The sequence below is a fragment of the Cavia porcellus genome, unplaced genomic scaffold (assembly GCF_034190915.1).
Source record: "Cavia porcellus strain 051 isolate PalLab524CR breed Dunkin Hartley unplaced genomic scaffold, mCavPor4.1 scaffold_1, whole genome shotgun sequence".
NCBI classification, from domain to species: Eukaryota; Metazoa; Chordata; class Mammalia; order Rodentia; family Caviidae; genus Cavia; species Cavia porcellus.
Genome location: NW_026947484.1, coordinates 108,936,998 through 108,950,642, shown reverse-complemented (window position 1 = coordinate 108,950,642; position 13,645 = coordinate 108,936,998). Strand labels below are relative to the sequence as shown.

Here is a 13,645-nt window from a genome sequence, read left to right as displayed (position 1 = left end):
CTGTTATTCACAGAACAAGTCAAAACGTATACTGTACATTGCTGTAAAGGACTATCAATATCTGTCAAAATTACAAAGTTATGCTAGATGTGGAGGTGCCCATGTGTAATCCCAGCACTCAGGAGGCTGAATTCCAACATCACCTGAAGTTCAAGGCCACCTTAGACTATGTAGCAAAGCCTTGTTTAAAAAAAGAAATTGGGGCTGGGGATTTAGCTCAGTGACATAAGCACCTGCCTTGCAAGCGTGCGGTCATGAGTTCAATCCCTGATACCGGTAAAAATACAAAAAGAAAAAAGAAATTACAGAATTATGTGTGCTTTGGCCCACTTCCAGGACTGTATCTCACCAGTATATGTATTAATATGTGAACAAACTACAGTGCATTTGCCTTACAGTTCCTGTATTTGTACATTCCATTATTACTTTCAGTAGCAAAGAATTTGCAAAATATAGTTATCCCTCAGTAGGAAATTGGTTAAAGAGTATATATTTTTTGTGTGCCATAGAAAACACTGGAATATTGTGATGCCATAGGTAAGAATAAGGAAGCTCTTTAATATGAAGCTATTTCATTACATATATTGAATGAAAAACAAGATGCAAGATGTAAATATAATATTACCACTAATATAGAAATAAGTAAAAGGTTCTTGTTTCTTTCCTTTTTTCCTCTTTCCCTTGCATCTTCCCTCCTTTCATAATAATTTATTCCAAGAGCCAGTAGGAAGTGTGTTCATGATGAAGGCCTGGGGCAGGTGGCTGTAGTGGCCAGGGCAGTGTCAGCATCTGAATGGAGAGGGAGAGGGGGGCCTCCCACACGGGGTGTTGGAGCGCAAGGAAAGTAAAGAAGGTGTCCCAAGGAGAGTGGCATAGGGTTAGTGAGGCAGGCAGAGTGAGGGTGACATCTAGGGGCTGGCAGCAGTGATGAGGGCCAGGTTCTGTCAAAGTCAGTTACAAGTATGGAAATAGAGAAAATAGAATGAATCTTGTGACTGCATGGAACTGGAGACATTGGGTGTGTGTGTTTTCCCAATCTTTTGTTCTTGGAAATTGTACTATAACAAGAAACTTGTTTTACACACAGTTTACCAAATTACTCTCCAGCTGTCAAGGAGAAATGTGTCTTTGTACTAGCCTCACACTCTTCTGTAAGCTTGAAACTGTTTCAACATAAAAAGTAATAAGCAATGAAGGGAAAATGTGTGCACATGCCTGCACATGCGCACTGTCTCATGAAGATGATGTACGTGACTTGTTTCTCCTGGGAAGGGAGCAAGCAGATTGGGAGGGAGATTCCACTGTACCTTTTAGAAAGCCATTGTGTGAATGAACTACGAGGACAAGCTAGATTTTTTTTTTTTTTTTTTTTAAATTTTAAAGAGGACAAAGCCAAGGAAAATAAAACAATAAACCAGCGTAAGTAATACAGGACTTCAAAACCTTAGGAAACCCACAATAGTTACCATAACACCTTTTGTTGTCTTCAAAATAGCTGACTTTCTGACATATAAAAATCAAACAGATCAGAATATAATAGAAACAATAAAGCCAAAACAGTGAATATAATAATGCGCTTCAAAACAAGCCAATAGTAAATCCAAAATGGCTACATAGTATGTCTTGTTATCTTTCAAATAGCTGCTCCTGCCATCAGATTTAACATAAACAAAAGAGAATAAAACCCAACCCAAAAGAACAATGAAAATTACATGGTTTCCCAGCTAGGATCGCTTCCTGGCGAGGTCCCTGGTTCTCTCCTCTTCAGTCCACAAATGACAAAGACTCATGGAGAGAAGCGTAGGTGTGGTCTCCCCACTCCACCCATGGTGCTGCTTTCCAGGAAGGCCCCTGGCCACTCCCAGCAGTCCATGAATCACAAGCTAGATTTCATATGGCCAAATTTAAGAAAAAGTATTCAAAGTTAAACCTTCCAGTGAGGAAACAAAATGACAGTATATTACTGCCATTAGAGCTGCCAGGTCCTTCTGAGATCTCAATAGCAGTTTGCCGGAGATCCAACACAGAAATGCTCTCTGAGTGCAGCCTGCTGCACTGTACAACTCCTAGTTCAACCATGGCCTTTGCAAGTGAGTCACCCTTGAAGCCATTCCTTCCCCAGCATCGGTTTGGACAGGCTGGACATCCGGGAGGGATTTTTATTCTCTCTTATTTTAAAAGACCTCGGGTATACATGTTTAGATTAATCATAATCCTTGATTTAGGACATGCTGGTCATCACTGGTACATGAATGATCATCTTTTATTTACTCATTTAACAGTTTATTTTTTAAATTTAATAATAGGAACCAAACTCTTAGATAATACTTTATCCCTCAATGTTATTTCTGTCTGGTCCTGCTTAAGGTCATTCTGATCTAGTTTTGTGCTTTTCATTTTTTTGTGTGTTCTTATGTTTTTTCTTTCTTTCTGTTTGTTTTGGTACTGGGAATCAAACTCGGGACCTTGCACTTGCCAGCAGATTCTGTGCCACTAAGCTATATCCCCAGTCCAGGTTTCTTGTACTTATCTAAAATTTTTCATCAAGAATATACCTAAGGAATATGTTGTTCAGTTGGTTTTGAACTTTATAGCAAACATACTGTATGTGCTTTTCTGGGGCTTGATTCGTTACTTTCACTTAGCTCCATGTTGCAACAGTTAATCCTTGTTGTTGGCTGTGTAGTTCACTCCTTTTTTTGCTAACGCTTTCTGTTATGACTTCACCATGATGAATTGAACTCTTCTGATGGGTTTCTGGCCGTTGTGAGGGGCTGCTCTAAACATTTCCCTGGGTCATGTCTCCCAATGCTGTGCATGGCAACAGCTTGCCATATACCAGTAGTGGCAGATCTATGGCACAAGTGTTATTTTTCTTTTAAGAAAAAATATATTAATGTATAAGTCATTTCTTCTAACGTAAAACTTCAGGATTCAGGTTTAATTGCAGTGTTGCCACCGTGCAATAAATATGTTTTGGGTTGCAGTTTGGGCACTTATTTCTGAAAGGCTCAATATCACTGGCAACTAAGAAGCAGAATTTCTGGTCGTAGAGTATGTAGACATTGAGATTCATAAGGGAACACTAAACTGTTTTCCAAAGCTGTATCATTCTTCTGTTCTCTATCTTCTGTAACAGTTGGTAAAGTCAGACCTCTTGATTTTTGCCAATTAAATGGTTTTCAAATGGTTTCTGAGTATAATGTTGGTTTGTTGTTTCCTGGTTAAAATTAATTGAGCATCTCTTTATATGTTTACTGATCATATTTTTTTTTCCATTATGTGAAGTTCTTGTTTGCTTTTTCAGCGGTTTTTTTTTCATTTTCTTACTGATTTATAAGGATTCTTTTTATATTTCATGTTACATTAATCCTTTTGTTGGATATATATCAATGTAGATAGATCCCTGTCTCTATATATGGCACATATCTCTTTCCAGTGTGTAAGTTATTTTGTTTGCTTCAAGTTATCTTTTTTATGAACAGCTGTTTTTTAAATATTAATGTAGTTACACTTATCTGTTTTGCTCTTTATGGTTAATATTTTTTGTGTCTTGTAAGAAATTTTTCACCCAAGTATCATCTGTTTACAGGAATGATAGATAAAGGAGTATGCAAAAGATTGTGAGTAATTTGAATCCAATCAATTTATAACTCCATTCCATGGTGTACCTGGTCATTCCTGACTAAACCTTTCTCTATCATGAAGGTACCAGATGGCTCAGTTGTAATTTTACTTCTTTTCATTTCCCTAGCTATCTCTAATGAAAATGATAATGAACCATAAAATGGCCAAGTAGTAGAGGACCTGGTTATATGGGGAATTGTGACATCCAGAAGTTGATTCTTAGTTTAGCTGAAAAATCAAAGTAGGCAGAGAGGCTAAAGGCATGAATGTGAATATAAATGCCTTCCTTTGTATGTTTCTATTAGTCATCTCATCAGATTGAAGTCAGCTGACTTATAATTATCCTCTTGTTTTGTTTAGGCTTATTTATAACCTTGGATCCTAATAAAAAGCTGACTTAGAAGAGTTCTGGTAAATTCTACCTCATTGTATGAGCTTCCCTTCTCCAGAAGAGGAGGTGTCCCCACTCCTGTGCTGCTCACGCTGTTGCTGCCCCGAGAAAACCTGACACTGACCTTCTGAGCTGCTTTCGGAGCACCACACCCGAAGCTCCCTTTCCACCTAACCTTTTCACAAGAAATCCTCCCTGTGTGAGTGTCGTCATTTCTCTGTAACTCCTTAGTATAACTGTGTTCTCCTAAAGTTCAAATAGGCTCCTTAAAGTTATACACCATGGCATTTGCCTACCTCAGACTGCAGAAAAAAATCTATGCTGAAATTTACACTGCAAACTTGGAAATGCAAGAAAACCAAAGAAGGAAGAAATATGTGGGGTTGTGTATAGATGTACATATGTGTGCATATGAACATACATTGTAAATTACAAAGCCATCCTTGTTGTATCTGAACAAACAAATCTGGACCAGGGTAGGAAGAACAGCTTTCTTCTATAAGAATGGATACCTCGGGCTGGGGATTTAGCTCAGCGGCATAAGCGCCTTCCTTGCAAGTGTGCAGTCGTGAGTTCAATCCCTGGTACCGATAAAAACGAAAAAGACAAAAAAAAAAAAAAGAATGGATACCTCAGTTGGGGGTTTAGCTCAGTGGCCTGCCTGGCAAGCGCAAGGTCATGAGTTTGATCCCCAGAGCCACCAAAAAAAAAAAGAATGGATACCTCAGGTATCCTGCCTAGAGTTCTAGGGATTAAACCACTGTACCCTTTTTAACATAGGTTTTACTGTTGTATTTTACCAGTGGAATAGTTTGTCATCACTGGAAGCAGCCTTTGTTTTCCTAGCTGTGTAACAAAATACCTCAAACAATGTGTTATTTTCAGCGAACAATAACTCATCGTCCAGCGTCTCACAGTTCTGGAGACCACAAGTCCACAATTAAGATATTAATGAGGTGCCATGCCCCTTTTGAAGGTATAAGAGAAAACTGTTTCAAGACTCCTCCCTAACAGATTCCTTGGCTTGTAGGAGCAGCACAGTTCTCCGTGTTTTTACATTGACTTCCCTCTGTGGGTGCCTTCATCTCTGTCTTAATTTCCCTGTTTTGTAAGGACACCAGCCTGTTGATAGAGCCTACCGGAATTACTTCACTTTAACTCAATTATCTCTGTAAAGACCCTGTTTCCAAATAAGGTCACGTTATGAAGTACTGTAAATTAGTGTTGCACCTGTTCATTTTGAAGTTGGGAACGCAATTCAGCCCATAAAAGTGACTAAACTTGGGAGATTAATGTTCTGAACATGTTATGCTTCCTACTGCAGGTAGTGGATTCTTTGGACTTTAGTTTCTTGCCTTTCCTTTATTGAAGGTTTAAGCTGAATCATTTGAAATTGCCATTTTCAAAAGTCAAAATGGTTACATATTGACAGTCTCTTACAGCCAACACTATTAACTTTGGGATAGCTTCTTTTTACTTAACCAGTCATCCTACAGCCAGATCAGCTGACATGCTGTAGAACTACATGATACTAACATGCCCAAGCCAGAGGAAGATCTGGGTCCTGCAAACTGTCCAGAGCAGCTCACAAGCTGCAGAAAAGGCCCGGCACATAGAGCGCCCCCCACAGGCAGAGCTGTCAGTTCCTTTTCCTTGGAGACTCAGAAAGCTTGGGGAAGTGGTTCAAGAGAACTGGGCTCACAGCTCTGACAACTGTTTATTCCCACTTTTCCTTTCAAGTAATCCTGAAATGTCAGAGACAGTGAGTGCTTAAGATAATTGTATCTCATAGCTTTCTTTTCATAGAAACTGGCCATGTTTTTTAAAAAATTGTGAAACTGAAGGAAAAAGCTACCGCTGCTATGTAGGTTCAGTCAACTAAGAGGAAGTTCAGACATTGACCCTTTACCCTGTGTTTTAGGTATCTGAATAGTACTGCAGAACAGCTAGAGAGCACTAGACCTCTACCCAAGCCTAAGAACCTGATGACTACTTTTCTTCCTGCTAAGTGTGCTCTTCAGAGGTACAGCTCCTTTCGTACTTTTCCTCCTTTCCTACCCACTTTCCCAGTTTCGGTTCTCACACTGGTTGATCCCATCGAGGGTGCACTGCAGATCTTGAGGTTCTATATAAGATCAATGAAGGGAAAATCTCAGTTGCTGTTAACACAGGATTCCCTGCTTTGGCACAGATTCAGGGCTTCCCCTTGACATCTTGCCTTCACTGGATTGTATTCTGACAAATACAAAAGGTGGCTGCACAGTTGGAAAGGGTGGGAAGGTGCAGTCAGACCTGTGGGCAGCTCCCCTCCACTGGCTGTGCGACTTCTCGCTGCCTGCTTTCCCGTTGTACACTGGCTGGTAAACACCATTGTGAATGAAGATAGGACTGATCTGGTTGGTCCTAAACCACATTTGTACAAACAACTAGACAGTAAATTTTTGCTTTTATTTCCAGATTTCTAAATGTCTGAGAAGCACAATTTTAAGAATTATGTACAGAAACACATAATTGGAAAGAATTAAAAAATAGATTTTTTTTTTTTTTTGTACTGGGGATCAAATTCATGACCTGGCACTTGCCTGGCAAGTGCTTGTACCACTGAGCTTTAGCTCAGGTTTACCCCCGGACCCCCAAAATAGACTTTTTTTTAAACAAGAGAATGAAATTAAGATCTTTTGTGTATTAAGGAAACTCATTCTCCAGTTCTTATGCTCCACCACCCACTACCTTCTCAGAACCCTCGATCTTTCCTCCTGGGGAGTTTGAGGCCAACTTATTATTCTACTTAATAGTTGGCTACTGTTGAACCCTAGCCAGATATATTTTTCAGTGCCAAGTGTTTGAGATCTCTGAGGTAAAAATAGACCAAAATTTAAGTCATTGAAGATAACTTACAGATTTCATGTTCTCATGCTTAAATTTTTTTAATTTTTAAAAATATTTCTGTTGATAGTATTCTTGGTCTAGTAATACTATGACAAGTTCAAGGTTACAGAATTGGTTCCTTAAGAGATGTAAAATTAGGTAGTCTGCAGACAGAGTTGCCACAAGAGGAAAAAAAACCCCCACAGACCAATTTTCTTTATGCATATAATTACAGAAGTATTTAGAAGACCACTAACAAACTAAATCCAGTGGTACATTTTTAAGATTTTACACTGACCAGGGAAATTTATCCCACCAATGCAAGCACTTTTTTTTGGGTACCAGAGGTTGAACTCACAATGTTGTGCTTGCCAGGCGGGCACTTAGGCCACTGAGCTAAATCCCTAACCCTTTATCCCACCAAAAGAAGCAGTTCTACTTAAAAATAAATCAGTCACCCACATGTGATGCATCTCTAATTCCAGCACTCTGGCAGGCTGAGGCAGGAGGATCGTTGTGAGTTCGAGACCAGCCTGGCTACAAAGTGAGCTCAAGGCCAGCCTGAACTGCATAGCGACCCTGTCTCAAAAAGATAAAAATACATAAAAAATAAAAAGGATTGGGAATGTGGCTTAGTGCAAAGTAGACATAGATATATTACATAGCCATAAGAGTTGTGTGAAATTTCACTATGTGCTACAACACATGTGAACCTTGAGACAAGTGTGCTAAATGAAATGAACAGACATAAGTGGACAAATAGAATATAATACTACTTACATAAAACATCTAAGGGCAAACCATGCAGTAGCCCAAGAAGAGGGAAGCCAGTTCGCCCTTCCCATGAGCTGACTTTTCCCCACCCCCAAACAACCAGCCAGTTCAGAGGACAGACTGTGTTGATAGAAACTGAGATGTAAAAACAACTAAATGCTTGTATTGTCTCATTGACTTTGCAGGCCTAAGGCCAGTAGTCTGAGCATCCGTTAGCAAGATAACTATGTAATACAGCAAATATGAGGAATTTCCTTGTGTCCTGTTTTTAAAATCCAAGATTGTTCTCACTGTTTTGTCCCAATTTATTGTTTTATTTAATGTTCTGTTTTGATTGGTTTTATTCAGTTTTGTTTGATTTTACTATGTCTGATGGTATGGACGACTATTGTGAAAATAAGATATTATGGTAGGCATTGTTGATTTCCTGTTATCCTGTTTTGAAGCTGTATACCATTTTAACTGTATTCTCTTTAAAATAAAAAAAATTTAAGACTACGCAAATTCATAAGAGACAGAAACTGGAAATTACAGGGCAGGAGATAGAAGAATGGGGAGTTATTTTTTCATAGATACAGAATTTGAGATCACAACAAGAAATAAAAAGGTTCTACAATATTGTGAATATAATTAATGCTACTGAACTGTTAAAACTAAAACAACTGATTTTGTTATATGTATATTTTGTTACAACTTTAAAAAAGTTTCTTGTGATATACCAAAAATGTACTATACACTTTTAAGTATTTGAATTTCATCTTAATGCACCATTTTGAGAGAGAGAATCTTGCTGAGTTAATCAGACTGGCCTTAAACTTACAACAGTCCTGCCTCAGTCTTAGAAGTTATCTGGAATTCCAGGCTTGCACTACCACTCCCAGCAATACTAAAAATGCAAATACAAATAAATATAAGAAATTGGCAGAACATGCATACTATCCAGAGTCTTTTACCCTGCTATAAGGATAAAACAGTGATTAACATTTTCATTAAGAAATCAGTAACAAATCCTGGGGAAGCTCACAGGAGGGCAGAATATCTCTGCTTTTTGTTGGTGGGACTGTAAACTAGTACAATCACTATGGAAATTAGCATGGAGATCCTCCTTGCTCAAAAAAAAAACTGAAAACAGCTGGGCACAGTGGCAGTAGTCCATTATCCCAGCATTCAAGAGGCTGAGGCTGGAGGATCGCTGTGAGTTTGTGGCCAGCCTGGGCTACATGGTGAGTTCCAAGCCAGCCTGCACTGCACAGGAAGACTGTCTCACAAAACTAAACCAAACAAAATTTCCATTTGACTCAAATATTTCTTTGTAGGTGATATAGGAGTGAAATAGACCCTCCAAATGATATAGGGGATATAAAACTTCCAACCTGCTAGATGGCTTGAGGCACCTCAAGTAAATAATGTTAAGTGAAATAAATCAGACACAAGCATAGTTAAGTATCTTTCTTGTATGAGAAACCCAAAATGTAAGTCAAGAGCAAAATAAATGATAGTAGTATTATAGACAACTAAGTAGAAATATAGTAGGCAGTCAAGGCTGGGCTCTTGGGAGTCAGTGCAGAAGTTGAGAACACATGGAAACTGGCTGGAAGCACATCTGCAGAAGACTAAAGTTACAATAGCTAGCTTTACATAGCTCCCTAAAGGATGAACAGAGACTTGAGATTATTGCTATCACCTATTTGAGATTTCCCATTATCTCATTAGGAGTGGACCATCCTCTCCCACCTACTAAGACTAAAACCATTAAGACTACAAAAACTAAAGACAAAGCTCAGACTAGATTATTGACCAAGGTTAAAGATGTCACCTGTGTACCTTAGATCAGTTTACCTAAGCAACTATACTTGTAATCTTAATCTCCTAGTTCCTTATAATTCATTCTTTGACTTTAGGGAACACAAACTTGGTGTGTCTGATATCTAGCATCTCCCTATATTGGTAGGAAATTGGGAGATCTTTTTCAAATGGGAAGGGAACCTAGAGATGGAGCAGAGAGGGATGAGGGGTGAGACACAAAAAGTTAAGATATATTAAGTACATGTATCAACTTATGATAAATATAATGATGTACTGCAAACATAGAGTAATAAAAATAAAAATGATACTCTATTTCACTGATCTCATTTAGAATACTACTAGTAGGGGCTGGGGATTTAGCTCAGCGGCATAAGTGCCTGCCTTGAAAGCACATGGTCGTGAGTTCGATCCCTGGTGCCAGTAAAAAAAATAAAAAATAAAATACTACTAGTGCCCAGTGTGGAAGTGCACACCTATAATCTCAGCACTGGGGAGGCTAAAGCAGGAAGGTTGCCATGAGTTCAAGGCCAAAGTGGGCTACATAGTAAGTTCAGACAGCCTGAAATGCGCAGTGAGTACATGAATATGCGATTCTTACACAATGTATTTATTTGCTTTCTATTACTACAGCAAAATGTCTGAGGCTGAGTAATGTGTAAAGAAAAGAGGTTTATGTAGCCCCAGTTCTGGAGGTTCAGGAATCTACTGAACTCTGGTGAGGGCCACATGCTGATGACATCACAATTCGGGGAGCACATATGAGATTGCCACAGGGCTACACTGGAAATGGAGGGTGAGGAGGGGCCAGTCTTGCCCTTTTTATGACATTGTGCTCTCAAGGGAATTAATTTACCCTGAGATTTACATTAAAGCATCCATCCCAATGACCTTTTTTGAGGCTCTACCTCTGGGAATTGAACTCGGCCTTCAGCAGCCTCTTGTATTATTATTTATTTATTTTGATACAAGGTCTCCCTAAGTTGCCCAGACTAGACTCAAACTTGCATTCTTTCTACCTCAGCCTCCCAGAGAAGTGTATACCACTACACTCAGCTCACGCTCCAACTCCTGTAGATCCTGACCACCTCTCACTGACACGCCAGGGACCAAATTCCTAGTACACTAGCCTTTGGGGAGTCACACTCAACCATACAAGAAGCAGAAACCATAGTATATTTTAAAGAGAATAAAGCCAAACAAAATGGAACAGAATAAAGCCAATCAAAACAAAACATTGAAAGTGATACAGGACTTCAAAATAGGATTAATACGAAGTCAATAATGGCTACCATGTCTCTTGTTCCTTCAAAATTGCTGCCCACAACTATCAGACATAATAAAATCAAATAGAACAGAATAAAACCAATCAAAACAAAACACTGAATAAAACAAAACAATAATACTGGATGTCAAAAACAAGACAAAAAGGAAATTCTCCATATTTGCTGTATTGCATATTACTACCTTCTTAATACATGCCCAGACTCCCAACCCTAGGCCTGCAAAGTCAGTCAAACAGTGCAAGCATTAAATTGTTTTTGTACCTCAGTTGCTATCAACTCAGCCTATCCTCTGAATCAGCAGGTTGCTTATAGGTGGTGCAGGGGAAGGGAGTGTTCTTGTCTCCTAGCCTGCATACCGTGAGCTTCTTGTTTTTCCTCAGCGTGATTTCCACTGACTCCATGCACTTGTTTACTGTCATTGCACTATTATTTCTACCTACCTTGGTTTGGGATTAGATCCGCACACTTTTGAACCCTCAAACTGTGTTTGAGAGCTGTGTTATGTTTTTGGTCATTAAAATATTAAAAAGTGGGCTGAGAATATAGCTCTGTGGAAGAATCCATGCCTAGTGTGGGTAGGGGCTTGGATTTTATCCCTGTCATAGAAAAAAATTAAGTGTACCTTCAGTCAAGGAATTTACAGATCATAAGCTTGTCATATGATCACGGAGAAGTGGCTCATGAATAAATACTTCAAAACATTTTCCCCACAGATTCAGCCTCTTCTAGTTATGCTGCCATTTCTGTCTCCATAGTGAAATCCTGTCAGGCCGGCAGAGGGACAGGTGGACCTATGTCATACTTTTTTCACCTTTCACACACACATTCTGTTTATCCGCCACAAGAGGGTCCCAAGAGTAACTGCAGTGGCAAAATGGGAACAATCTGTACTAGGATCCTAGGATCTTTCTAAGAAGGAAAGGTCAGAGAGCCCAGGAATCAGTTTTGAAACGTGTCTGGAAGTCCTAACTGGTATAGGTGAGAGGTAGAGGGAAGGAGCAGGACAAGAAAAGGCAGGAGCAGTGGGCAAAAGGCAGAGAGTTTGGGAGACAGGTCCATGAGGTGGCTCCTCTTCAGCCCTTTGAGTGACAGAGTCTGCATGCAAGAAGTAGTCACCCATGTGGCCACAGCTGAAGAGCAGTGTCACCATTGCAGCGGTGGGAACCTGGGCCTGCCTACCTGCTGGGAGCACCCAGGTGGCCCTTGTTTCCCTCTTGCCCCATCCCAAGAAAGCTAGGCGGCCATAACTGTGAAAGAAAAGCTAGGCTCAGTGCAGTCTCCACAGTAAGCTGATGGGGAGAGCGCAGCACTAGTCCGAGCCTCCGAGCACTTCACACTGCCCCTGGGTGAGGAGCTTTTGGCCTCTTGGATTCCCTATAGCAGGACCAGAGGAACAGCCCTGGGCAGGGGGAGATACGACTCACACCTGCCTGCACAGTTTGGAGTGGCTGTGCAACTCCTGTGAAACAGGGTGCCCTCTGTTGGACCAGCATCCACAGCTGCAATGATGTATGCACAATTATGAAGGACACTGATGAAAACCAGGGCCCCAACTGGCTCCCCTGGGGAGATGTGCCTGGCCTTCAGGCATGGAAGTCTTCTAGCTTCCTGAAAGCCCTTTCCTACCTGCATCCTTGTGCTTCCAGAGCAGGGCAGTCTGGTCAAATGCAGAAGGGAAGGGAAAGAAGAAGGGTAAAAGCTGAGAAATGTCAGGTCCCAGGTAGCAGCAATTGACATTGCTCTTAAAGCATCCTTACAGACTGGGATAGCTGGAATGTACAGTTTTGGCACTACGTAACTGTTCATGTCCTGCGTGGCCAATAGTGGAAAAGAAGCTGACTGTGGGGACCAAGCACTCCTAGCGGTGAGGCTGGAAAGTTATAAATTCAGACCCAGCCTGGGCATCTTGGAGACTTAGCTAGACTCTCTCAAAATTTAGATGTAGCTCAGTACAAATTCAATTCCTCATACCACAAGAAAAAGAAGCAGGGAGGAGAAAGAGAAAGACAAAGAGCACTGCTAATGAAGGAGCTGAATCTAGAGTCTATACGTGAAAACAAGCTGGCCCAGAATGCCTATTTTGAGCGGGGCTATTCTACTGCAGTCCAATTACTATGAAAAATGTGACAGCTGCTACTCAAAATGACAACTCTCCAGGTATTATGTAAACATTTATATCACCTCCTTTACTTCATAGATACTATTAATAGCCTCAGTTTACAGGTGAGTACACTGTGTCTGTAAATTTCCCCAAATCACACATCCATGCTATAAAGCAGGCCATTATTCCCATTTTACAGCTACAGAAGCTGAGGCAAAGCTGGGAGTTGCATCTGGGTCCTCCTTACTGCACACCCCAATTTTCCAACACTGTGATTTAATCTCCCTAGAAGTACCCCACCCCAAAGCATTATGTACTGAGGGCTTCATTCCTGCTATAGCAATGTGTTGGAGAACAGGCTGAACACAGACCTCTGGCTGTGTTGGAAAAGAGCATATACATGGTGCTCTGAAGGTCTGGATAACCACAGCTGAGGTCCTTGTATTCTTGTATTCCAGAGCAATAAAGCTGCCAACCTTAGAGATGAGATGGTTCTCTTAACCGGCAAAATTTAGTACTTGAAAAAGTCTTTGAAATGACTCCCAAGGTCCTGCTCAGTTCCCACACTAACCTCAGTATCCCCTTCCTTTGTTTGAAAACCAAATAAATATGAGCTGTCTGGTGGTGCTCTTTTTCTTTGTTCCTTTTCGCCACCTGCACAGCTCCAGATGTTTTCCGGGGGGAAGGATGGTGGGACAATGAGAAAAATAAAGGAGACAAAAGCTGGGGTCAGGCAGAGACTTCTTTCTCCTGATGGGAGAAAGGGACTGTTCCCTCATTGTAGGGGCATTTATT

The 13,645-nt window shown here is 40.4% G+C and overlaps 2 protein-coding genes across 6 annotated transcripts in view; both read left to right on the top strand.

The window, feature by feature from the left end:
* Them4 (thioesterase superfamily member 4) overlaps positions 1-9,778 on the top strand; it is a 33,317-nt gene extending 23,539 nt beyond the window's left edge. The window contains exons 6-7 of one of the 2 annotated variants that reach the window (XR_010048827.1): positions 3,988-4,217; positions 5,940-9,778. Coding sequence is in view for 1 of the 2 variants with exons in the window: in XM_003479044.5 (XP_003479092.2) it covers positions 3,988-4,028 (41 nt within the window). In the remaining variant the exon portion in view is untranslated. Of the gene's footprint in view, positions 1-3,987 lie in introns of both variants that reach the window. The other variant, XM_003479044.5, reaches the window with a different exon arrangement.
* Positions 1-13,645, top strand: part of Them5 (thioesterase superfamily member 5) — a 33,288-nt gene that overhangs the window by 298 nt on the left and 19,345 nt on the right. Inside the window, exons 1-2 of one of the 4 annotated variants that reach the window (XM_063253553.1) lie at positions 4,131-4,217; positions 5,940-6,041. The exons of 1 other annotated variant lie outside the window; for it this stretch is intronic. The gene's annotated coding sequence lies outside the window, so the exon portion shown is untranslated. Of the gene's footprint in view, positions 1-4,091; positions 4,218-5,939; positions 6,042-13,645 lie in introns of those variants that run through there. 2 more of the 4 variants (XM_063253559.1, XM_063253566.1) reach the window with 2 other exon arrangements.